The sequence below is a fragment of the Perna viridis genome, chromosome 15 (assembly GCF_037379345.1).
Source record: "Perna viridis isolate PV_CMFRI_1.1 ecotype Kerala chromosome 15, ASM3737934v1, whole genome shotgun sequence".
Classification (NCBI taxonomy): Eukaryota; Metazoa; Mollusca; class Bivalvia; order Mytilida; family Mytilidae; genus Perna; species Perna viridis.
The window spans coordinates 15,232,557-15,256,006 of record NC_142459.1 but is presented as its reverse complement, the minus strand read 5'-3'; the positions used below and the strand labels follow the sequence as shown (position 1 = coordinate 15,256,006).

The 23,450-nt window shown below is 33.3% G+C and overlaps 1 protein-coding gene and 1 long non-coding RNA gene across 2 annotated transcripts; one reads left to right on the top strand and one right to left on the bottom strand.

Moving 5' to 3' along the window:
• Positions 1–1,850: 1,850 nt before the first annotated feature.
• LOC148597106 (uncharacterized) lies at positions 1,851–12,678 on the bottom strand. The gene is made up of 4 exons (XR_015918945.1): positions 12,519–12,678; positions 8,659–8,867; positions 4,212–4,287; positions 1,851–2,867 (listed from the first exon to the last, which is right to left on the bottom strand). It is a non-coding gene; the product is annotated as an uncharacterized LOC148597106 (long non-coding RNA).
• Positions 12,679–19,469: 6,791 nt separating this feature from the next.
• LOC148597105 (chitin synthase chs-1-like) lies at positions 19,470–23,210 on the top strand. Its single transcript, XM_088562994.1, has 4 exons — positions 19,470–19,559; positions 20,186–20,412; positions 21,564–21,700; positions 22,330–23,210. Exons 1-4 carry the CDS (start codon positions 19,470–19,472, stop codon positions 23,193–23,195), a joined length of 1,320 nt encoding a protein of 439 aa, XP_088419120.1. The 3' UTR covers positions 23,196–23,210.
• The last annotated feature ends 240 nt before the right edge of the window (positions 23,211–23,450 follow it).

Here is a 23,450-nt window from a genome sequence, read left to right as displayed (position 1 = left end):
TACTTATTTTCACAGAAAAAAATTGTTCGGTTGTCCATTTTATTTGTTATAAGCTGAAGAAGTAACATTTTTTTGCTTAAAAGTGTTTAGAATAGCACATATCACAAGAAGATACAAGAATATCTTCTATGACGTCGCATTTGAAATGATGAAACTAAAGAAAATTTGTAGCCACGTGCACATGGCCATAATTGTGTTTACTTTTGACCACATGATGAGGGTTTTGATTGGCTATATTTTGATATATTTACATTTGATTGACACCTCTCATTAGGATATATTGTTAACATGAAAAATAGACAAAAAGTGGCGAAAATTAAATCTGGTGGTATATTGTTGGGATATAACATAGAATATGAAGATTGTATTGAATGCTTTGACACTGCTTGTAAATATGTTTTATGGTTTAGAGTAAAGGGTGCACTATACGGATACATTAAGGCGCACTGTTTCACACACCAAGTTACCCCGGTCTAATTTTGTAAAACTTAAAATTAAAAGTTGAAATTTGGTGGATGTATTGTTTAAATGTAGTTAAGCATTTATACATAGACAGATGTAATATATGTTATGGTAAACAGGTGTAATTTAAAGGAAGAATGGTATCCGGAACGTTTCAGTCCCCTGCCGTATTAGGTTCTCTCCTCAGGATTAGGGTGCAGGCACGAGACTGCAATTAATTTTCAAGTGCATTTCAATATACACATTTGAGCAGATGAAAAAAATTCCACCGGCGCAAACTGAATAAAACTTCTCTGACCTAAAGATATGTACAAACAGGATTTTATTTATATAAATTGTAGAAAATTTTACCATCATTTTCTGAAATTAATACATATAATTCTCTAATACCTCTGAATATAATTTGTTGATTATTCATTACTTGATACCGTTGTACATATCCTATTTTGTTTTTGCATCTAAACGGTTTAATCATTTAAGAGGTATCCTACATGTATATGGTTTCTGGGTAGGAAAGCGGCAGGGGGATATTACCAAGTGTGGATTGCTTACAGTTTTTTCAAGTACATGTAAAAAGTGGCATTTTCTTATTGAGATTGCTTAAAGTATTTCTAGTTATATCTCTCTCAGAATTATGTAATGTAATGTATGTGTCAGTCTCTGTAAGAATTAGGCAGTTGTTGAACCATGGTATCACAAAACCCAACCGTTTTGCAAGTGTAATTTGACTACATGGATTTGCTCTCAGATTTAAAGTAAAAAGTTAAGATTTTTTCGTATCATTTTGGTAACTTGACTTATAATCACATTGAAATGCACATAAAAAGAAGATTACAAGGGCAGCGAATTCTGTAAAAAAAAATCATTTCTATAACATTCTCTTGAAAAAATTTCTGAACAAATCCAGTGATGCAGAGATCAAATTATGGTATTTTCATATAGTGATAGTATCCAAGGGTGAAATTATATTGTCAGAGTGGTGGGGTTTTGACATCCATTTTGCCTGATTCTTAAAAAAACTTACACTTATATATTAAGTTCAAAAAACAGATACAACCCATTAATTTAAATTCTAGGTGTAAGTAATTTTATTTATATTGTAGTTCTAAGGGAGACAATCCATTTTGCTTCCAAACCATGTCAATGCTGTCCATCAGTCATCATTAGTAGGAGTCTGTTGATATGAACAAACAAAACTTTTAATCAAGATTTTATCACTTTGGGGACTTACATGTATGTTGTTGTTTCATTTTTTTTTAAGTTTTGTTTTGTTTTTGTAGACTTTATTACAATATTTTAACAACATTTACCACTCATTTTTTTTTTGTAAGTAATTTTAGTGCAAAAGAAATTTAAGTTTTATATGTCTTTATATTTAAGTCCATATGACAATAACTTAATTATATGTCTATTTTGATGTATCAATTAAGTTTTCTTCCAATTCAAAATTACTGTGAAACATTTTAAATCAAGCCATTGCACATCATCAATAATTAGACTGATTTTAAGAGAAGAGTTATTGCTCCTGAGTTTTCCAGTATCCAGAAAGTTACTTACAATTGTTGAATTCAAGAAAATCTGACATTTTTTTGTGTAATTTGTCTTTTAATTTTGTACAAACATAAGATGTAAAAAAATACATGTATATATATAATATATATTCTACGAAACTCTCATTTTGTTTGCCTGCAGGGGTTAGTTGTAATGTCCTCCCTTGCCAGCAATTTTGAGTGATCATAGGATAATTTTTAAGGATTGGTTGTTTTTAACTTCTCTGCATCTCCCAAAATAGCAGAAAATACAGACAGGGATTATAAGACAATGTTTCAAGGTAAGGCAAAACAAAAATGTGTGTTTACTGTAACCCGACATACATTGTACCCTATTTGTTTGCCGCCAACACTGAATTTTTTATCAGGAAATTTCAATTTCTGGAAATTTTGTCCTTGATCAGTAACCATTTCCTCAATTATTGTACAAAATGTAAATAAAAAAAATTGACCAACCGACTGACCCTATTTTTTCAGGATGTGACTATAAACACATTTGTTTTGCCTTATCTCTTGGAAAACGTGTGATTGATTTAATGATAGATGGTACTTCCATGAGCAAGCACATTGAATTGTTTGGTGTGAAGATAGGATCAAGTGTCAAGCCAGTTCTTAATTACTGCCAAGTACACCAAATTGATGTTTGCTTTTTGACCATTTGATATAGGCTTTCCCATTAGTGGCTAACTTTGCTCATTTCCAACACAATGGTATGACGCCACATTATCTCTGCGTTGCTTTCACTGTAGTTTCCAGAAAAGGGCTGTTTTACTGTGGTCTTGTTGATGTTTTCTTAAGATGTGTCCAATGCATCTGTATCATCTGATGATGATGCTCATGTCTTCCTGCTTGTATCTAGTAAAGAGGTCCTTGTTAGAGATCATATAAAAGCAGATTCATTTCAATTTAACTAGTATAACAACATTTTGCACTAGAAAAGTATGAAACAGTCAATTCACTGCTTTCAATCAATCAATCAGTCGATCTCTCCCCCCATCGACACCATGAATAAAGGATTCCCAATTCAAATAACAGAAGGCAACAAACAAAAACATGTTAAGATTCTAACAGTTGTGGATCCAGATAGATTAAAACAAATTTGCGGTCGTATCATTCCATTGTCAGTTTTGTCATTGTCGAGGTTGGTAGATATTTCTCGTCTGCACAGGAAGTATAAATGTATAGATCTTTATGAAAAATTGAAATCTGCATCAAGCTTCAATGGTGTGTAAAAATATGACCCAACCCTTCACGGTTTAACCCCTGCTTAGTATCAAGCTAAGCCCTGCGAGACATTTCATTTGTTTGATATGAAATAAGGCTCTTATGGAAAAGGGGAGGGGGCTCGGATTTTATGGTGAGTTACAAACTTTTTTTGCCAAAGCTCGAAAATAATTAAAGCAGCCAAGGTTAAAATATTTATTTGATTATAATCAAAATAGGGATGATGGAAATATTGAATTGTTTTTTTTTATCGTATGACTGAGAAAAAAACTTTCGCTGAAATATGGAATAATCTTATTTTTTATAACAAACCAGGCCAGACACCCCCCTCAGTACAAACCTGATCTGTGCCTAACAATTGGTTATAATACAATAAAACCAGGAAACATACCTGACTAAGAAGGCAAAATTAACAAAATAAATAAAAGCGGGGAGCAGTTCTAATCTCTTTAACCAACATGGACTAACCACTCAACTGGAGAATACCAGATAATCTGTTAAATGTAAAGTAGAAAAGAGACCATGATACAGACACAGAAACAAATAAAACACTATAAATAATAATAGAAAAACACACACCAACTAAAGATAAACTAGAAATACTTTCAGCAAGTTCATAAAGAGAATATACCCCCATTTCAAATGCAGTTGAATGTGTAACCTGGAAGTTCAACTTTCTCCCTTTGCAGTCCCCAGACAGTAACTTTATTCTTTCATGCACATCTATATATGATGCCCTAGCTTCCTATAAAGTTCCATCAAAATCAAATCAGCAGTGTAGGAGGAGTTGCGCTTATGAGGTGTTAACATTTCAACACTTAAGTTGGATTATCTCCCCTTGGAGTCTGCTGACAGTAACTATCTTATTTCATGCACATCTAAATATGTTGCAAAACCTTCGTATAAAGTTTCATCAAAATCCATTGAGATGTTAAGGGAGAAGTTGTGCTTACGATTTATAAACATGAAACATACTTGATTTGGTTTATCTCCCTGTGTAGTCTCCCTGACAGTAACCATATTTCTTCATGTACATATGATGCCCAGCTTCCTATAAAGTAGGAAAATAAAAGTAAGTTGTAAGCTTGACTTTATGTCAAAAGAATATACCACACAATGTATCTGCTAGTCATTTATGGTTTTTCTTTCTTAAAGGAAATAATAAATACATCATTAGTGCCAAAAACACATGTGATGAACAGATTAATGACCATTTGAATATTGCCTATGTGATCAGTCCTTGAATGATATCACCCCTTAACTCAGCAGATATCAATATCTCATGCTGATAACAGACAATATTGAAATGTCAGAGTGACGGAGTAAGAACATTTTTTGTGAAGGATTCTGAATTTTAATCTCCTGATTATCCTAGCCCTCCATCAGCAAAATATGGTCAGTGCCTCATCTGGATATTGTGTTGGACTTGACTTTACCTTGGTTTGTAACAAGCAAGAAGCCCCCAATAACAATCCGATGAAAAAAAGAATTAATTTGGGAGAAGCTTAAAATGTGTGGTCTAAGGGAGATAATTAAAAAAAAAAACCAAACAAACAAAAAAAAAACTATTTGAAACAAAAGGCACAACACAAAATTTAGATATTTCATATACAGTGAAACCTGTCTAAAGCAGATACTTTTTTTATAAAGATCTTTATATCAGTGTAAATGTAGATTTTGGAACCTTAGAAAACCAACAATCTATACAAGTCTTACAGGAGCCAATTCAAATTTGAAGGAAGTAGGTTTAGACAGATTTCACAGAATGTAATTCATACAAAATAACATACATAGATAAATATATATAGTGACTTTCCTCAATTAGTTCAATCTGTGCTTTTAGTCGTTAGCCCAAAACCTGAGGCTAGTAAAAATTGATTCGGGTTAGTGAAAAGTCTGAGAATTTCAGTTGCATTCTTATAAAGATATATTGAAATTGACTATTCGGGCTAGTAGGTAAAATGTTGATGCCACAGACTGTAACAGTTAGTAAGCAGCACAGTTTTTTTTTAACATGTGTATTGAAATGTCAATTGTTATATCAAAAAAGCATAAACCCTTCAGATTTGCCATTGGAAAGCATTTATCACTTCCGATTTACTTTAAAAAAAGATCCTTGAACATCAGAAGTGTATCATGATGATCCCAACTGGTTATACTCCACCAAAAAAAGAGGGTCAGGGTGGTCTAGATACATTCTGGAACATAAAGAAGTCAGGCTGGTTTGTAGACAGTGAGAGTCTAAATCCATTCAGGAAGATTAGGGCGAAATATTTGTGGCAGGTCCTCAGTTGCTGAATCCATGGATGATGATGAAATGCAGCCATCATCTCAAACAGCCTCATGCACATAGTACTGGAAGATGATATATACACAGTCAAGATGAACATGGAACAATTGAGATGAAAGCAGACTAAGATTTTGTCCAACACATTCTTCCACGCCACTGGAGAGACAAATGTCCTGAAAATTTGAACAAGAATAAAAACATTGTACTTGCATAAAATCTGTAACCAATGAACTAATGACTTATATATTTAACAAAGAACACCCAAACTTGTCTTAATAGACAGACATACTGACACCCAGACCACTTCATACACTTGACTTATTAACCAGAAGTATAAAACACTAACCCCAATCTAACATGCTACAGACAGACACGAGATCACTATATATACATTTGACTAATTTACCAGAGGTATACAAAACATCTCAAAACCAAACAGACATACAGACAGACAGACTGACCAAAAAGGAATCACCATATACACTTGACTGATTAACCAGAGGTATAAAAAACTACCTCCAAACCTAACATGTTACAGACAGACAGACAAGAGATCACTATATACATTTGACTAATTTACCAGAGGTATACAAAATATCTCAAAACCAGACAGACACACACACAGACTGACATTGAATCACCATATACACTCGACTAATTAACCAAAGGTAAAACAAACATCTCAAAAACTATAGTGCAACAGACAGACAGACTGATAGACATGGAATCACCATATACACTTGACTTATCAACCAGAGATATAAAAGCTACCTTCAAACCTAACGTGTGACAGACAGACAGACTGGCACAATATCACTGTATACATTTGACTTATTAACCATAAAGTTTTTTTTTTTTAATTTGCATCAATTTACATGTACATTAATCATCAATCTGCTATTGTTTACTTCAAAAACAGGAAAAAGTGGGTTAAAACCTTGTCATTAATGACATTTTCAGGGGCATAACTCTAAGGAGTCAACAGATTATTCTAAAACTTGCATCAATAATAGATAATTCAGTAATGAACAAAGTCTACAATTTTTTTTCCTGAAATTTACACCACTGAAGGATCTGTTTTTGTGCATACAATTAGAATTGTCATGAGAGCTGTTAAACTTTTTTTAAAGAAAATAACAAAAAAATCTAGAGGCTCTAGAAAGCCTGAATTGCTCACCTGGTCAAAATAGTCTTTTTTCTAAAGTTGAACTCTTGACCTTCTCTTTACTATTGTCACAAGAATCATTTAATCAATAGAGGGCATCTTAGTTTTCAATTGGGTTTTCATTTATAAAACAAATCCCTCATATTTTTTTTTACTCTTCAAGGGCAATAAAATTCAACAGATCTTTATGAAAGAGTATTCAAGGGAACCAAGATTCCAGTGGAAATCAAAAGAATGTAATCCAAGAACAAAGACCAGACATGGAAAACAGACAAACACAACAAAAAGCAGTCAAGGGAATCAAGGTTATAGCGGAAATCAAAAGAATGTAATCCAGGGACAAAGACTAGACATGGAAAACAGAAATATACAACAAAGAGTAACCAAGGGAACCAAGGTTACAGCGGAAATCAAAAGAAATTTATCCAGGAACAAAGACAAACATGGAAAACAGACAAACACAACAAAGAACATAAAGTAACAAAAACAATACACACAAAGTAACAAAAGTAGATAAGCAACTCGGACTCCACTAAAAACTGGGAGCATGGACCAAGTGCACTGGTAGGGTGAGCTTCCTCTGCTTTTCTAAAAACACCCACCGAGTCGATCATACAAAGTCAAGTCCAGGATAGACAAAAGAGGAAAGGAAAACTATGACACATTGAACAAATCAGTTTTCATGGTGCAGATGGATATTTTTGGCAAAGGTCGGTCTCACCATGCTGATCAATCTTACCTTGTCAGAATTTAGCTAAACCTACTTCAAAAAATCTTTAATTTGACCCCTTATTGTCTACTTTTAGTATCATTGGTCATGGTTTTTGGCAGATCAAAATTCCTCATACAATATTGATAAGGATATATTGTAAGGTATATTTGGGCCAAGTTTCAATCTGGAGTGAAGAATGTTCATTTTGTATCTGGTCTCAAATGTTTGAAATGAAGAACTGATTAAAATACTTGCTTCTTACCTAATATTCGATAGATTTTGAAGATTTGTAAATTTGTTTTTCTTAAACAGGCGCCATTTTTGTTTGAATAGTTATTGGAAGAGAGCTGGTCATAATACCACTAAAAGACTGAGTACAATCCCGATAATGGGCGAGGTCTGAAAATGAGAGGGCAACAGCGACTTCACTCTAATAGCTTTTGGTGTTGCCTCAGTGAGCGATCCCAGGGCAACTATTTTGCCCGAATCACCCAATAGTGTGAGCCCTGGATTGTGGGTCAGATCAAAATCTGTATTGTACTGTCTGTCATTAATAGTGATACTTAGACTTTGCCTCTCCAAGTCTGCCGTGAATAGTGATATTTAGACTTTGCCTCTCCAAGTCTGCCATGAACATTGATACTTAGATTTTGCCTCTCCAAATCTGCCATGAATAGTGATATTTAGACTTTGCCTCTCCAAGTCTGCCATGAACAGTGATACTTAGATTTTGCCTCTCCAAGTCTGCCATGAATAGTGATACTTAGATTTTGCCTCTCCAAGTCTGCCATGAACAGTGATACTTAGATTTTGCCTCTCCAAGTCTGCCATGAATAGTGATACTTAGATTTTGCCTCTCCAAGTCTGCCATGAACAGTGATACTTAGATTTTGCCTCTCCAAGTCTGCCATGAATAGTGATACTTAGACTTTGCCTCTCCAAGTCTGCCATGAATAGTGATACTTAGATTTTGCCACTCCAACTTAAGTTTTCTGTTTTACTTTTGCTGTATAACTGAAAATAATTGACAAGTGCAAAAGAGTGGTAATACAAATCATAAATGCCCTTACACAATGTTAATCAAGATAATAAGCATTTGGCTTCTTTAAAAAAGACTAAATATAGTATGACTGCTGTTAATGTAAGGCCAATGTTGAATGATGATACATATCATGATATTATTGTATTGCTCCAAAGGTTTGTGATGTGTATTGTATCATGAATTATCTTACAATACTCAGATCAAATAAATTACCTAATGCTAACACCAGGCAGACCTTCTCCTCCCAACAGTAGCTTTGAATGATGGTGATATCTCTTACAGACTATGTTTTGCTACTGCAGACAACCATCTTAACTGTTTTTTTGAATGTTGGCTCTCAGCAAGCTACTGTAGACAACCATCTGAACTGGTTTTTCAATGTTGGCGCTCAGCAAGCTCTTTAAAGTGTCATCATCTTGATTCTGTAATAGTATTAAAACAAAAACGTTTAAGGAAGTAGACTTAGGATAAGGGAAATAACTATTGAAATCAGTGTCATGTTTGTATCATACTCAATTGCATCAAAGCCTATCAAACTTTCATTTGAAACAGAATGAAATCAGTCCAAGTTACTTAGATGCTTACATGAGGTTGATAAAAAAATGCTGAATAGAAATGTTCCAATAATTTGTAAGACTTGTGCCCCTTACCCTAGGTCTACCTCCTTAAACAATACCAGAAAAATCTCCTGGAAACAACTGGAAAAAGTGGTAGACTACATACTCCTAAGTAATCAAGCTTTTCTCCAGATAAACACTATTGCAAAAACTGCAGTTATCATAATAAACCCAAGATTTGTAAAATGGTGTTGATCATATTGTCTGTAAATAAAACATTTCACAGTACACGCATGGGTGTTCTGACTATGAAGTGATAACTTCATTAACAACGTAAATAGTACAGAACTAGCTGCTTGCCATGAAGACAACATTTTGAAGTTCTTCAAAGATTTTTGAGTTTGTGAACCAATTATAGAAAGACACTCTACAAACGTAATGTCCTTTTTACTATTTTAACGAGACTAGCACAGACAGCACATGTATAGTAAAGATCATGGTTCTCGCTGATATAAGCAATGCTTACTCCATATTAGCTCATTTTGAGAGAAAAATATCAGTAATCTGTAAGACATTTTTCTTCTTCAATTTCAAGTGTATTTTTTAGGTATTAGACCAGGAGTATTCCCAAATTCTTCCCATAATTCATTTTTCTTCAAATTTGTAGGTGATGTTACACTAACTGCAGTGTATCATCTGCCAAAATTTTAAGAAAATACACCATGCAGATTTTAACAATGAGGACTAAAATATTTCTATTTGAAACCTGAATCACTGCCATAACTGAACTGATATTTTAGGCTGATTTTGACAATCTTTATATAAATAACTAAATATTAAGTCAAATAAAGCCAAAATAAAAAAAGGGGGCATTTTCAGCTATTTGCTTACATAAAAACGACTATTTTGCCAAAAAAATCTATCATTCAATTTTCGTATAAAACTGATTTTATATGGACTATTCATTGTTTCAGTTTTGGTTTCCTGGAGGAAATTTTCAATAATGTTAATATTCAATAAGGTTACCAAATATCAAATTATGATGACTTATATTGATGAAAGAGTATTGCCAGGCCCAGCTTAAGTCAACTAATGTTGGAAATTTAATGTAATACAAATATTAATACTTCTGCATGAAGGAACAAACTTATATACTAAACATAGTTCAAAGCTGTATAGATCTGTACATTTTATGCTTAACAAAGTTACAAAATGAAAACAGAAAGCTTGAAGTCTTCTAAGGCATTATAATGAAAAATATATGTTTAACTGTAAAAAGTTATTAAAGTTTTAAAGGATTATAAAACTGGCAAAGTTATTGGTTAGCTGTACTGTATCACGTCATGACAGAGATTATTTTCATATTTGAATTTGACTATTTTATCTAAGGAATCTTGGTTTGCAATTCAAACGTTATTCAAACGCTCCAATCACTAATATCCTCTCAATTTGGATTACCTCCCTTACCCCAGGTCTACATGCAGGCAGCGTTAGTTAAAATGCACGTATACGCGATGATTTAAAGGCTGAGAGGTTATCTATTACTACACTGATACTGATACTTATTCAATAATTGGTTTACCTGGATATGTGGTTTATTTCTTAATCAATCCAACTTCCATATAGGGGAGGTTAAATGGAACAGCCGTTATTTTGGCTACGCCTAGGGATATTTTTGTCACAAAAATTACCATATTAGTCATATTATAAAAGAAATAATTCCTTCCAGGGGTAGATTTGTACTCATTTTAACATGGGTTTAGCATTTGCATTTTCATTTAACACCTCACTATTGCTCGGTGTTAAATAATCGAATATAAATGCCGTACCCATGTTAAAATGAGTTGAAACTTGTTTCATATAATTTACAGAAAATTATTTTTGCATCGTCCTTTGATTTGACTTAAGTCAGCCAACATCAAAATCTTTAATCAATAACAGAAGACATTTTATTATTTTTTTCAATATTTTTGTCACTGCATGTGACATAATATACAACTGAGGTTGATAAGTAGTCATGGACAGAGTCACGAACAGACATACGGACAGCTACTAAATAAAATACTGTGATAGCCATAAATACATTTTCATTCATTTAAAAAAAAAAAATTCAAAAAATATCTAATGACTATGGCAAGACAAAGTGGACGAAAATGCCAATTTATAAATATCTATAAATAATTATAAATCATTTATAAATAAAAAATGATGATGTTATGTAAAAATATTTTAATTCAATTATAAATATTTATAAATGAATTATAAATATTGATAAGTGTCTTATATTTATGAATATTTACAATTCATTTATAAATATTAATAATTCATTTATTAATATTTATAAATCATTAATAAATATTTATAAATCATTAATAAATATTTATAAATCGTTAATAAATATTCATAAATCATTAATAAATATTTATCATTTAATTATATATATTTATAACTCCAAGACAATTATAAATATCTATGATTCATTTATAGATACTTATGATTTTTTATAAATATTTATAATTCATTTATAAATATTTGTAATTCATTTATAAATATTTATAATTGAATAATTAACATTATAAATGAATTATAAACATTCATAATTATTATAAATATTCATAAAAAGGCATTTTTATCCACTTTGGCGCGCCATAAATTTTCTTTGAAGTGTGGATATTGATACATTTGTTATGTGTGAACTGTGCGGAGGTTCCTGGTGTAAAGAAACAATTTTAAATGAACAAAATCAACTCCATTGAATCAAGGAAAATCTAAATGCAGTCGGCATAATATAAGACCGTATAACATCTTAAAATATCAACAGCTGGAAATTACAATTCCCATTTTTACACAAGTCATTCTTTTAAAGCTTTAATGGTAGGTTTACTCAGTGATGTGGTTCATCGTGAATTTAATTTTTAATGGATGAAATGGCTTCGATTGGTCAGTTATTGACCAATGAAAAATATCATGTATTATCCAAATACTTTAAACTTAACATTTAAAAGCAGAGATGATTTTACGAGGTCTTCAAAAACAGCAGAAATTGGCAAAATTGGAAGTAAATATACAAAAAAAAAGAATCGTAACGGTAAAATCCGGATTTGAAATAGCGGAATTCCGCTTTAAAGTGGAAAAAAATCATGACTGTAAAAGAAAGCATCAACTTTTATTTTATTCAAAATCTTTGTAAATGTATTTTTGGCTGTGTCCCAGGTCCTATATAATATTACACTTAACATGAGAAAAAGCAGAAGACATTCACTGTGCTATGGACAAGAATAATAGTACATACTTGCATACACACATATATATACGTTATCTTGCTTAATCTTTTTTAAATATTTATAGCTGTATATATCTAAAGATTTATTTCAAGTACATATATATGTGTATATAGTTACATTTCACGTACGTTTACTTTCTCCGTTCCGTTTCGTATTTTACAGTTTCGTTTCGCAATTTATAGATTTCGTTTCGAATTTTATAGTTACCCTATGGTTAAAAATGAAAAATTACCCTCAGAACATCCCGTCATCCCTCCACAGGGTATTTCAGTGTTGAACGCTGCTGCTATTGCTTCTTATTTACAAATGTGTGGAAGAAGCCGGTTGACGCAGGGGAGTTCATAGATGGTTGATGTCGTAACAAATGGCATCGACAAGTCAAGCTTTATAACTTCCGGTAGTGCAACTCGTTCCTTTTAATTTTCGGTACTTTAGATGCTTTTAGATACTTTCTAAATTATTGTATGTTTATTGCTCTGCTCACTTGTGGGTGTGTTAATTTGAAAAATACATACATGTTTTTTCGTATTCATAATAATTTTTTGAGAACGGGTGTATACTCAGTTTCCTCATATGTTTTTTTATATGTCATATGTGATTTTATCAACCTACACACCATTTCAGTTGCGAAATACATGTAGATGACGAAAAAGCTAGAATAGAGGAGGACAGAGGAGAGGAGTAACTATATAGTTATGAGTAATCAAGGGAACCAATATTCGAGCAGAAATCAAAAAAAATACAATCAATGGACAGAGACCAGACACAGAAAACAGACAAACACAACAAAGAACATAAAATAACAAAAAGGGGTGGGCTGGTCAAAATGCAGAGGGGACAAGTTTTTTTTCTGTAAGTGAAAAAGGGGGTTCAGATCTTTTTTTATAAATTAAAAGAGGGGGATATTTTTTTATTTTTGCACATGAATTTTAAGGGGGAGAGGGGGTGATCAACATTTTTCGTTAAGCAGAGCATTACACCAGTCAAATGAAAACATATTTTACCACCATTAAACATTTTATTTCATTGTCACATACATGTACAATAATATATATACATGTATGTATTTTATATGTCACTGGTAAAATCAAGTTCACATATCAACATAACCATCAGGATCTAAAACCTTTACAGTTGTTAAATCAAATGGATCCGACTCCTGACGATTTAATTTCCTTATATATATCTTGAATTCAAGAGCTGTGTCTAATTCTGCTTGATTTTGATCCTACTTTTCCAAAGTATGAAGTTTTGGAATTGAAGACTTGATTTTTTTATTGTAAGAATTCCTTAACATCTCAACTGCCTCTGCTAAAAAAAAATCAGAAGCAGATAGTTTTTTAATAGCAGCCAATTCCTGTCTAGGTCGAATTGAATCTAGACCATTTGTTAATAATTCTTCAACCTGGAGTCTATATTCAGAATTGAAATAAAAAAGAAAAAGAGGGCAACACTTGATATATGCTTCCTATGACACTAATCTTTTTAGTAATTTCTCACAAGCTGTGAAGTCTCTTCTCCTTCTGCTTCTTAACCTTGTTTTCCTTTTTTTTTTCTTCTGTTTATAATTATGGAAGGAAAGAAACAAAATTTCAATGTGAAGAGCTTGTGAGATTCCTTTGGTCATTTACTGTTTGATTTCAAAATGAACACCCCCTTTCCCAGGTAAATAATGATAAGTCCCTTATTCGCAGAAGAAGTTTGTCAACAATTAAATTTAATATACATGTAATGCAAACAAAAGAAAAATAATATTACGTTTTTTTTATACGCGAGGCAACCACAGCATAACACATTGATTGAAACAATGGACTGAACAAGCATAAGCATGAATAGCAGAAGTAATTCTGTACGAGATACATAGTTCGTTGAAATAGCCTGTCTATCTATATAGTTTTCACCAAAAGAGTGTGGATAAAAATTCGATCACTGTATTCGTTCAGTATATTCGGAAAGATATGACAATCATTTCGGTGAGTTAAAATTCCATTTAATTACACAAAATTCAAATAAATAAATAAGAGAGAGAAGTCGAACGTTATCATATTGACCAGTTACAAATCAAGCATGATTCGATGCGAACAAATATTTGAGCAATTTCAAGAAATTACCACCCGTGTACCCGCTGCTTTCAAAACGGTAAATATCGCTAATACGGTTGACAATATATCTAAAGGGAATTAACAATACAGTTACATATATATTCGATTAAATATGAAAAGTATGAATTTTGGGCTGCATCATCTCTCAGTTAAAAGGCAAATATTTAACTTCTAATAGTTTGATATATGCTGTAAGTTGATAAGACGCTTGTGTAATTCATTTTTGCCCGGACATTCACTTATCTTTGTCATTACAGACTTTTTTTTAATATCATTCGAGATAAACGCATTTCAACCCTATTTATGCATGGGGTCAAGATACCTACTGTGGTATTCGATACATGTATATCAGTTATTATTGAAAAAAAACTGCTTTTAAGAGGACATTATACTTTTTTCGATGAAGTGGTGTTGCTTTTACCACGGTTGAATTACAAACTGTGTTCCCGTATAATGGGGTTGTTGTTGTCTCCAATATAAAATATGTTTGGTTATAAATATGGGAAAAAAATTAACGTAAACAACTTATTTTAGTCCGTATCATTTAACAAAGCATATGAAATCCAACATTAAAATGATTTTCGATTAATTTCACGAATAACTGCGTCATACATGTAGACATGATTTTTTTTGTTGTTGTTTTTTTTTAAGAATTTGAATTGACCTACGTGTGTTGCATGGTATATTTCAACGCATGTGGAGATTTCTACAAAAAATGAATGTTTTAATAAACTGGTCTGGAGCTGGCATGTCAGTTAACTGCCACTATTCCTTAGTTAGTACGTTTGTTTAATTCATATTCAGTCCTTTATTTCTGTTGTAAAAGGGACTCCGACCTTTTTGAATTGATTTATAAGTGTGTTTGATTGTGTAATATTTTTTCCACAGTGGTCAGATTTTAAAGGGGGAGGGTTGTGATCACGCTGAAGTACTTTAACCCCACAACATTATTGCGCTTGCCCTTAAAAATCGATGGTAAAAGAAAACTATTGATCAAACTTTACGACAAACGTGAAGACTTTTCATTCAAAATTGTCAACTTTTCTTTCATCTGTGGCAACATTCCTTCAGCACCTGCGTATGTAGTGTTCATATCACAACTCATACGTTATGCCAGATCTTGCCGAAACTAAACGCAGAATTTTTGTATCGCACCAGAATTGTAACAGATAGGCTTCTGGAACAGGTTTATATTGCTATAAGATTGATGTCATCACTACAGAAGTTTTATGGTCGTCATCATGAACTCGTGGATCGTTATCGTGTATCCATCTGCACCATGAAAACTGATTTATTCAACGAGTCATAGCTTTCTTCCCTCGTTTGTCTACACCGGACCTGACTTTTTATGAGCAACTCGGCGGGTGTTTCTAGAAAAGCAGAGGACACTCACCTAACCGGTGCACCTGGTCCATGCTCCCATTTTTTAATGGAGTCCTAGTTGTTCATTTGCTTTTGTTACTTTGTATGTATGAATTTAGTTACTATATGTTCTTTGTTGTGTATGTCTGTTTTCCATGTCTGGTCTTGGTCCCTGGATTACATTCTTTTGATTACCGCTATTACCTTGGTTCCCTTGATTACTCTTTCCCAAATCAGGAATTTCTGGCCTCTGTTTGTCTTGTTCCGTTTTCACCTTTAGTTTATCTTTTTTGTTACTTGATTATATAGGGGCAACCATTTCGCTGTATCTGTGTATAATGATGTTTTTGGGATACATGTAATTGGTAAGTAGATTTTTGGGCTAGCTGCAGCCTGGTCTGTGGTATCAGTATTCATTGAAGACCAGAGGGTGGCCTGCTTAGTCTGACATTTTCAACACGGTGGGGTTGTTGTCTCTGACATATACACCATACCTATTCTCGTTTATATCTCGATATGCTTTAAAATCGGGCGACTTCCGCTAGAATCTTGGTTTCCTTGATATTATTACTCTAAAGACAACTCTTGTTTTGAAATAAGTGTATTATGCTCCCAGTTTCTATAATTGTATAAGAGGGAGATAATCACGTATACATGTATTAACATTGTTATCATAATTTAAATTTGGTTATTCATAGCAAGCCTCTGAGTTATTAAATTCTAAAAATAAAACACCCAACGTCATAGAGCAGTTTAGATGCAACACAATAATGATCTCATGCATAGGTCTGGATTTGCTTTAAAAAAAACTTTATTTTACTTTTCTAAAAACAAGTTTTTAAAGATAAACATGAACTGCAATGGTTATCCTGAAAGTAGTGGGGACAATGTTGGACCAACGTTGGGCCAACGTAGAATTTACAGAATGAAAATATTTAAAATTTCAAAACGTCATGTTTAACCATTGGCCTGTCAAGTAGAAACCATTTTGGAAAAAGAAGATACAAATGAAACTAAGTTTTGTGTTTAGCCATGCCCGTTTTCAATAATAATAAAAAAAATTCTGAAAAGTTCAGATGAATTATTTTTTTTACCTTGAGGAAGAAATTATCTCAATGTACAATAATTACTTCAATATTCGAATCATTTGTTAATGTGAAAACGTTTAAACGAGGGAATGGTAGAAGGTTTACTTGAAAAACAGTCATTAGGATCCAGTATTAAACTCCAAGTGTCAATTTTCGTGAACTTGTTTATCAACCGCATTTGCGATATTTACCGTTTTGGAAGCAACGGGTTTACCCGGGTGGTTGCAATATGTTTCTGAAACCCACAGATTTTCTTTATAATATTCAAACATAAAAAGGGTTGGGGTAAGTGGATCGGCCATTGGTGTAAAATGTGCATTAAGGGGTTGGGGTCGTCAATAGGTGTACGTATGTACCGTTGTGGGTGGTGGGGGGGGGGGGGGGGGTTTGTCGGATATGGGTGTATATGTGTACCTTTGGGGGGTTGAGTCGGTCGGTCATGTGTGTACATACATTTATGTACCTTTGGAGGGTTGGGGTCGGACATTGGTGTACATATGTATCTTTGGGGGGTTGGTCGGACATGGGTGTACATATGTACCTTTGGGATGGATGGTGGGTCGGATATGGGTTTACATATGCACCTTTGGGGTGGGTCGATCATGTGTGTACATTTGTATCTTTGGGGGTAGGTGGGTCGGCCATGGATGCACATTTGTACCTGTCGGGGTGGGTTCGGGTACGAGTGCACAAATGTACCTTTGGTGGTGGGTGGGTCGGCCATGGGTGTACATATGTTCTTTTAAAATTGGGGGATGGGGGTCGGACATGGGTGTACATATGTACCTGTTCGGACATAGGTGTACATGTGTACCTTTGGGGTGGATCGTTCGGTCATGGGTGTACATGTGTATCTTGGGGGTTTGGCGGACATTGGTGTAGATATGTACCTGTTCGGACATAGGTGTACATGTGTACCTTTGGGGTGGGTCGGTCGGTCATGGGTGTACATGTGTATCTTGGGAGGGTTTGGCGGACATTGGTGTACATGTGTACCTTGGGGGGTCGGACATGGGCATACATATGTACCTATTGGGGGATCGTCGGATACAAGTGTACATATTTACCTTTGGCGTGGGTGGGTCGGACATGGGCATACGTATGTATCTTTGGGGTGCGTGGGTCTGCCATGGTTGTATATATGTACATTTGGATTTTCAAATGAAAACAACCGATTGCTAGAATCGAGAAAGTTTTTTTTTCCTGAATTGAAAACTAATACGTGTTCTCAAAAATACAAACTGAGTATTTATATGGCCCCGGGGAGAAACCCCCATTTATTTTCGAAAAATGGTTTGATGATCATATAGAAATCTTCAAAAAAACTTCCCCATTTCCGAAATTTCTGTATCGCTAATGTCATTGATTCATATTTTAAAATACTCCTGGAAACAAATTGTAAAAATTGTCCACAGATAAATCCGTAAGTTGGTCGCTATTTAATACTTATCTTTGATGAAATAATTATACCCATATGGATAAAGAAAGTACAAAAATGTGTATAAGTGGAGGACATATTTGATCGCTGTTACCAGAAAACACAAAGAGAAGTTGAAATGATCTGTTGATTTTTAATTTATTCTAGGATATTTGAAGAGAAAAAATGGGGAATAGTATCAGTTCTACACGTACCTGTGTTTGATTTGTATGTATATTTTATAAGGAGTTGGTTGTCACGCTGTATTTAAATTTTGTTTGGTTTTTCAGATGTAGATAGTCGTTTATTTTCAAAGTGAATTGAAATACAGATCTATAGCTATTATTTTATTTTGATAATTTGAGTCAAATAAATAAGTAGGAAAGGGCGGATTTGTTCTATACTATTTTATCCGAAGATATCATAATTAGTTAATAATTTACGAAATATCACTCCGCTGGCAAATTAGAGGTCTAAGTACTAATAACGATAATAAAAAGAGCCAAACTTTAATCTGACTGGAGAAACTGTAAAACTCTTTGGCATTTCAATATTCAGTGTAGCCGAAATGACGGAATAGTTTTGGGGAAAAAAAACTAAATAAAAAGAGTAATGTGGTTTCGAATCTTCCTCGCTAAAACAACTATAGACCGAGAGACAAGTTTAATAAATTATTGATCGAAAAAACCTCATGTACCATTCAAATCACAATATCTTCATGTATTTCGAGTATTTTGTTTGTATATTAGTGTATCACGTGTAAACAATGTTGCATTAAATAAAAATACAATCGGATACCTAAAATATATGAATTGTTTTCAGTTGTTATTTGCCGGCATTTTGTCGGCTGTATACTCCATTGCTATAATACTGGTCTTCGTTGGAATACTTAAAGTAGCGGATGAGGACGGATTCTGCTAGACCACTACAACATTTCTGTGTTTTGTTGTTGACATATTTATTTTATCAGCGATACTTCATCCTAAGGTAAACACACTACACATCAAGATTTCTTTTACTATAATCTGAACAATTATTGTATATCCATCTTACGTAACGGACAAATCATGGTAGAAAATGTTGGCAAGTCCGTCTGTCCGAACTCAAAAGTCTCTTTAATTTACAAAAAAAAAAAAAAAAAAAAAAAAAAAAAAAAAAAAAAAAATTCGTTTTTAATTGTACTTCGATTGTCCGTGAGTTGTGTAATCTACTATATGGCCGACCTCTCATCGACCCCGTTTTTCCGTTATGTTGCATGTACTGATGAACATAACAGAAAACCGAGGGGGAAGCAAGATCAGATTGTAAGTTGTTAAACTTGAATACCGAAAAAAAAGTATGGAACAATAATTTGCTGTAGTTCAACTTCTGTTCATTACACCATTAATTCTATATTCTATTCAAATTTATATTTTTCTTTCGCTTTTTACCCTTTGATTTTAAAGACGCTCTTCCATGGAGACGCAAGTCTTCTGATCGCAATACAGTTTCCCGATTGGCCAAATACTGATAACTTAATGGCGTTCGAAAACTGTATCGAAAATTGAAATTGCGTGCCATGTGTAATTTTCTGAATGAAATGTAAAGAATATAAATAAAAAGAACAACAACAAAAAATACTGCTTCGGCCATCTTTTATTTACTTGTTTTCTTTTTCAAGCTATATAATAGCTTTATATCTAGAAATCTACTAAAATAACAGTATAATTAGTGTTCAGAATTTGAATAAAGATGAAGCATTTTTGTCTACAATATTTAAGGGAAATTCCTTGTCAATCAGGCTTAATGCAAGACTAATGCTTAAATACGCCAAGATTACAACCTCGCGAAATGACCCGCGATACAGAATGCTTGGTTGTATAAATTATTACAACCTCGCGAAATGAATGCTTGGTTGTATAAATTAAGTGTTTCCAAATTTTGATTATAGGAGGCACCTAATATCATCCATGGTATTCTATATCTGCTCTGTATCCCTTCTATGTCAATGTTGTTAATGCTTTATTCTCTCGGAAATCTTCATGTCGTATCGTGGGGAACCAGAAAAGTAAAAAAAACAGAGGACATTCCAGTTAAACACCAGTATAATGACAAGGAAGTAAGAAAGCCAGGTACAAAGGACATTGGATACGCTTTAGCAGTTGGAAAGCTTTTTAGGTACAGCTTTTTAGTGATATTAATTTTCCATTTATCTGCTCATACACCATTGTTCCAACACCCTCTTCATTTTTCTTAAAAGTTAATAACAAATTTAATATTAATAAAATGTTCAACATTTGATGCATTTTTTGGGTAAAGTATGCAGGTTTTGCATATTACTATTTTAAGCTGATTTCTCAATTGAACCCATTTCAGGAAGTTCGCTGATAATTTTAAGCCATTTCCGACGGATTTTCGGACTTATCCATTTCATAGCATTAAATGTTTTGCCAAATTACCCCCACTTTTCTTTTTATATTTTCATTAAACATATCTTAAAATGTCATTTGTGAAGATTATATAAAATCCTTAATATTTTTTCGGGGTTTGTAATAATCTTTTTCCCGGCAAAATTTCAAATGCTTACATTTCAAAAATGAGGAGGATACTGACCCATCATTCTTTTCTACTAATATTTTCTAAGCATGAATAGTCTTAAAATATTTCACAACCCTGTGAAATCCTTGTTATTCTTGATAAAAGCAGTGATCAGTTAATATCAGGAAAAATACTGACGTGTCAACTGTAAAAGCAGAACAATCCTATTCCTAATCACCCCATACACCGTCAAACGGGAACTTACCACATACCTGTACTGTAGTATTGAGTAAACATATGATAACTAATAAAAAAAGATAGGAAAAGAAGGAAATATCATATAAACATCACATACTCGGGGAAAAAGAAAAAAATGACAAATTCATTCGTAGAATTGATACCTGTGAGTCTCCCCCTGGTCGTTGGTTTGTTCTTTGTTTTCCTAATTGTGCTCTTTGTCGTTTCGTTGTGCATCATCATTGCTTGTTTTTCTGGTGGTCAATTCGACACTGCTTGTCCTCCGTTGATCTTTAGTACGATTTTTTCCTTCAAAAATACATTTTTTTTTAAATATTCAAATTTAAGATAACTTGTTTGTATGTTTTCCTCTATTGACTATGTAAAAATACTGAAATGAATAATTTAGCTGATATTCAAGCCATAATGTAGTTGAAAGGAAATGTTCTGTATTGGTATCGTAATGAAACTTTAATATCGCCCAATTTGGCTTTCTGCACCGACAAACACTCTATCTGAGACTAGTATATTGAAATTTACCTGTTTGATTTCAGATGTATCTGCTGTCCGACTAAAAGCATTTCGAGAGAAGACTCAACTTTTCAACAAATTTCCCAAAAACTGGATGAAATTGAGAATGCTAAAACTCAGATAAATGAAGAAAAAGTTCCAACTGAGGAGGTTATTAACAGTAAGAGTTCGATTCAATTATTTTTCCTAGATATCTTAACGTAGGACAAATGGCTGTTGAACCAGTTTTCTTTGTATTATTTGTTATAAAGGTATGATTTATAGGGAAATTTAATTGCGTTTTATGTTTTGAACTTTTGTAAACTTTCGAGGCATGATACCTTATGACCGACAGAGCATAGAAATATATAAGTTCCTAATTTGAAATGCGAAAATAATATTATTAAAATATTACTATTCTCTCAGATATAAAAAAAAGATTCCTTTTTTCTCCAATACAATGCAAATGTATTTTGTTCTATTTGACACATGCACAAATCTATCCAATCATAACCGAGTACGGCATCTTGATTTGTGTTATTAATATACATCCACAAGCTCCACGCAGCGATAGTCTTTCGTTTTTTCTCTTAATAACCGCTGCAGACAGGCCTTTCGAAATTCTCGGTCATAATTCAAACCAAACGTCGTTTGACAATCGGATAATGTCGCGTTAACTCATAAACTCTTTCCCGACTTTTCAAGGTTCTTGAAATTTCTGAGAGAGCTGGCTGCAGCGCCTAGAGTGAATTTCGAACGTCTGACTCTGTATCAGCGCTTGATGCATGTATCCTTTGTATATTTTTACAGATGAGCAAAATAATATAGACGGTGATATACTACAACGTGGAAGTGATTATACTATAGAGCAAGGCGATATCGATATTAGATTTCACAAGACCGCTTTTACAGTGGATTTTCAGTCTGCTGCTGCATTGCCTCAGAAGGAAGAACTTTTTTGGCAAACATTGATTGAAAAATACCTGAAACCATTGGATAAAGATAAAGCAAAAGAAAAGCGAATTCAAGATGACCTAGTTGCACTAAGAAATAAGTGTTGTCTTTTCTTCTTTTTACTAAATACATTCCTTGTTACGCTTGTGTACGCGCTAACTCAAGCTTCTGCTTACGCAGGCTCATTGACAATTTCAGTTGGCTGTTCCAGAAGTTCATTTGCGATAGAACCTATATCGATAACTTTTACAGTTGTTTTCGGAATTTTACTTGTTGTCCAGTTCTTAGGTCTGATATGGCATAGAATTTCAACTTTGATACATGTTGCAGCTTCCACTTCATTTTATAATCAACAAAGCGAGTTTCTAGAACTTATGATATCATTTGAAATTTTACAAAGGTGTGAATCATCTTCGACTTTACGCTCTCAGACTTCAACCAACACTGATCACTATGTTTTTGCATTTAACAATAGGAAACGGAAGGAGATGCGTAAATTTATGGACGCAAGACAGGGAGGTTCACATAAAACGCTCGATGACATTGTTAGAGGCAATTTGAGGAGAATAATGTTTAACAGGGTTGAGGGCCCAAGAGACGGCAGTAGATATCAATGGAACAATATGTTCAGAGAACTGAATATTAAAAGATATGAAGAAAAAAGGGCCATCCGAAATTCATATGCTACACTACAGCAACTTATTTCAGGAACAAGAGCATAAATCATGAAATTACCTGTTTACAAAACTTCATGGTTCTTTGGTTGAAATATAAGTTAATATTTACCAGTTTTTAATGTCAATCCATGTAAGATTAGGCTATTTCCATTGGATAGATGATTCATGTTGAGGTAAACCCACCGAAAAGCGACTCTTTCACGATATACATACGCAACATATTTACATAACTATAGTCATTTCTGTAAACATATCTGTATTTCGGAGAAAACCTAACGACAACTTTTGCAACATGACAAT

What these genes read in the sequence shown, in the direction of transcription:
- LOC148597105 (XM_088562994.1), top strand. Translation starts at nt 19,470, where the DNA reads ATGGCCGACCTCTCATCGACCCCGTTTTTCCGTTATGTTGCATGTACT. An exon ending in GCAGTTGGAAAGCTTTTTAG is followed by an intron (nt 20,413 to 21,563) that starts GTACAGCTTTTT and finishes GTTTGATTTCAG; the next exon opens with ATGTATCTGCTGTCCGACTA. An exon ending in AACTGAGGAGGTTATTAACA is followed by an intron (nt 21,701 to 22,329) that starts GTAAGAGTTCGA and finishes ATATTTTTACAG; the next exon opens with ATGAGCAAAATAATATAGAC.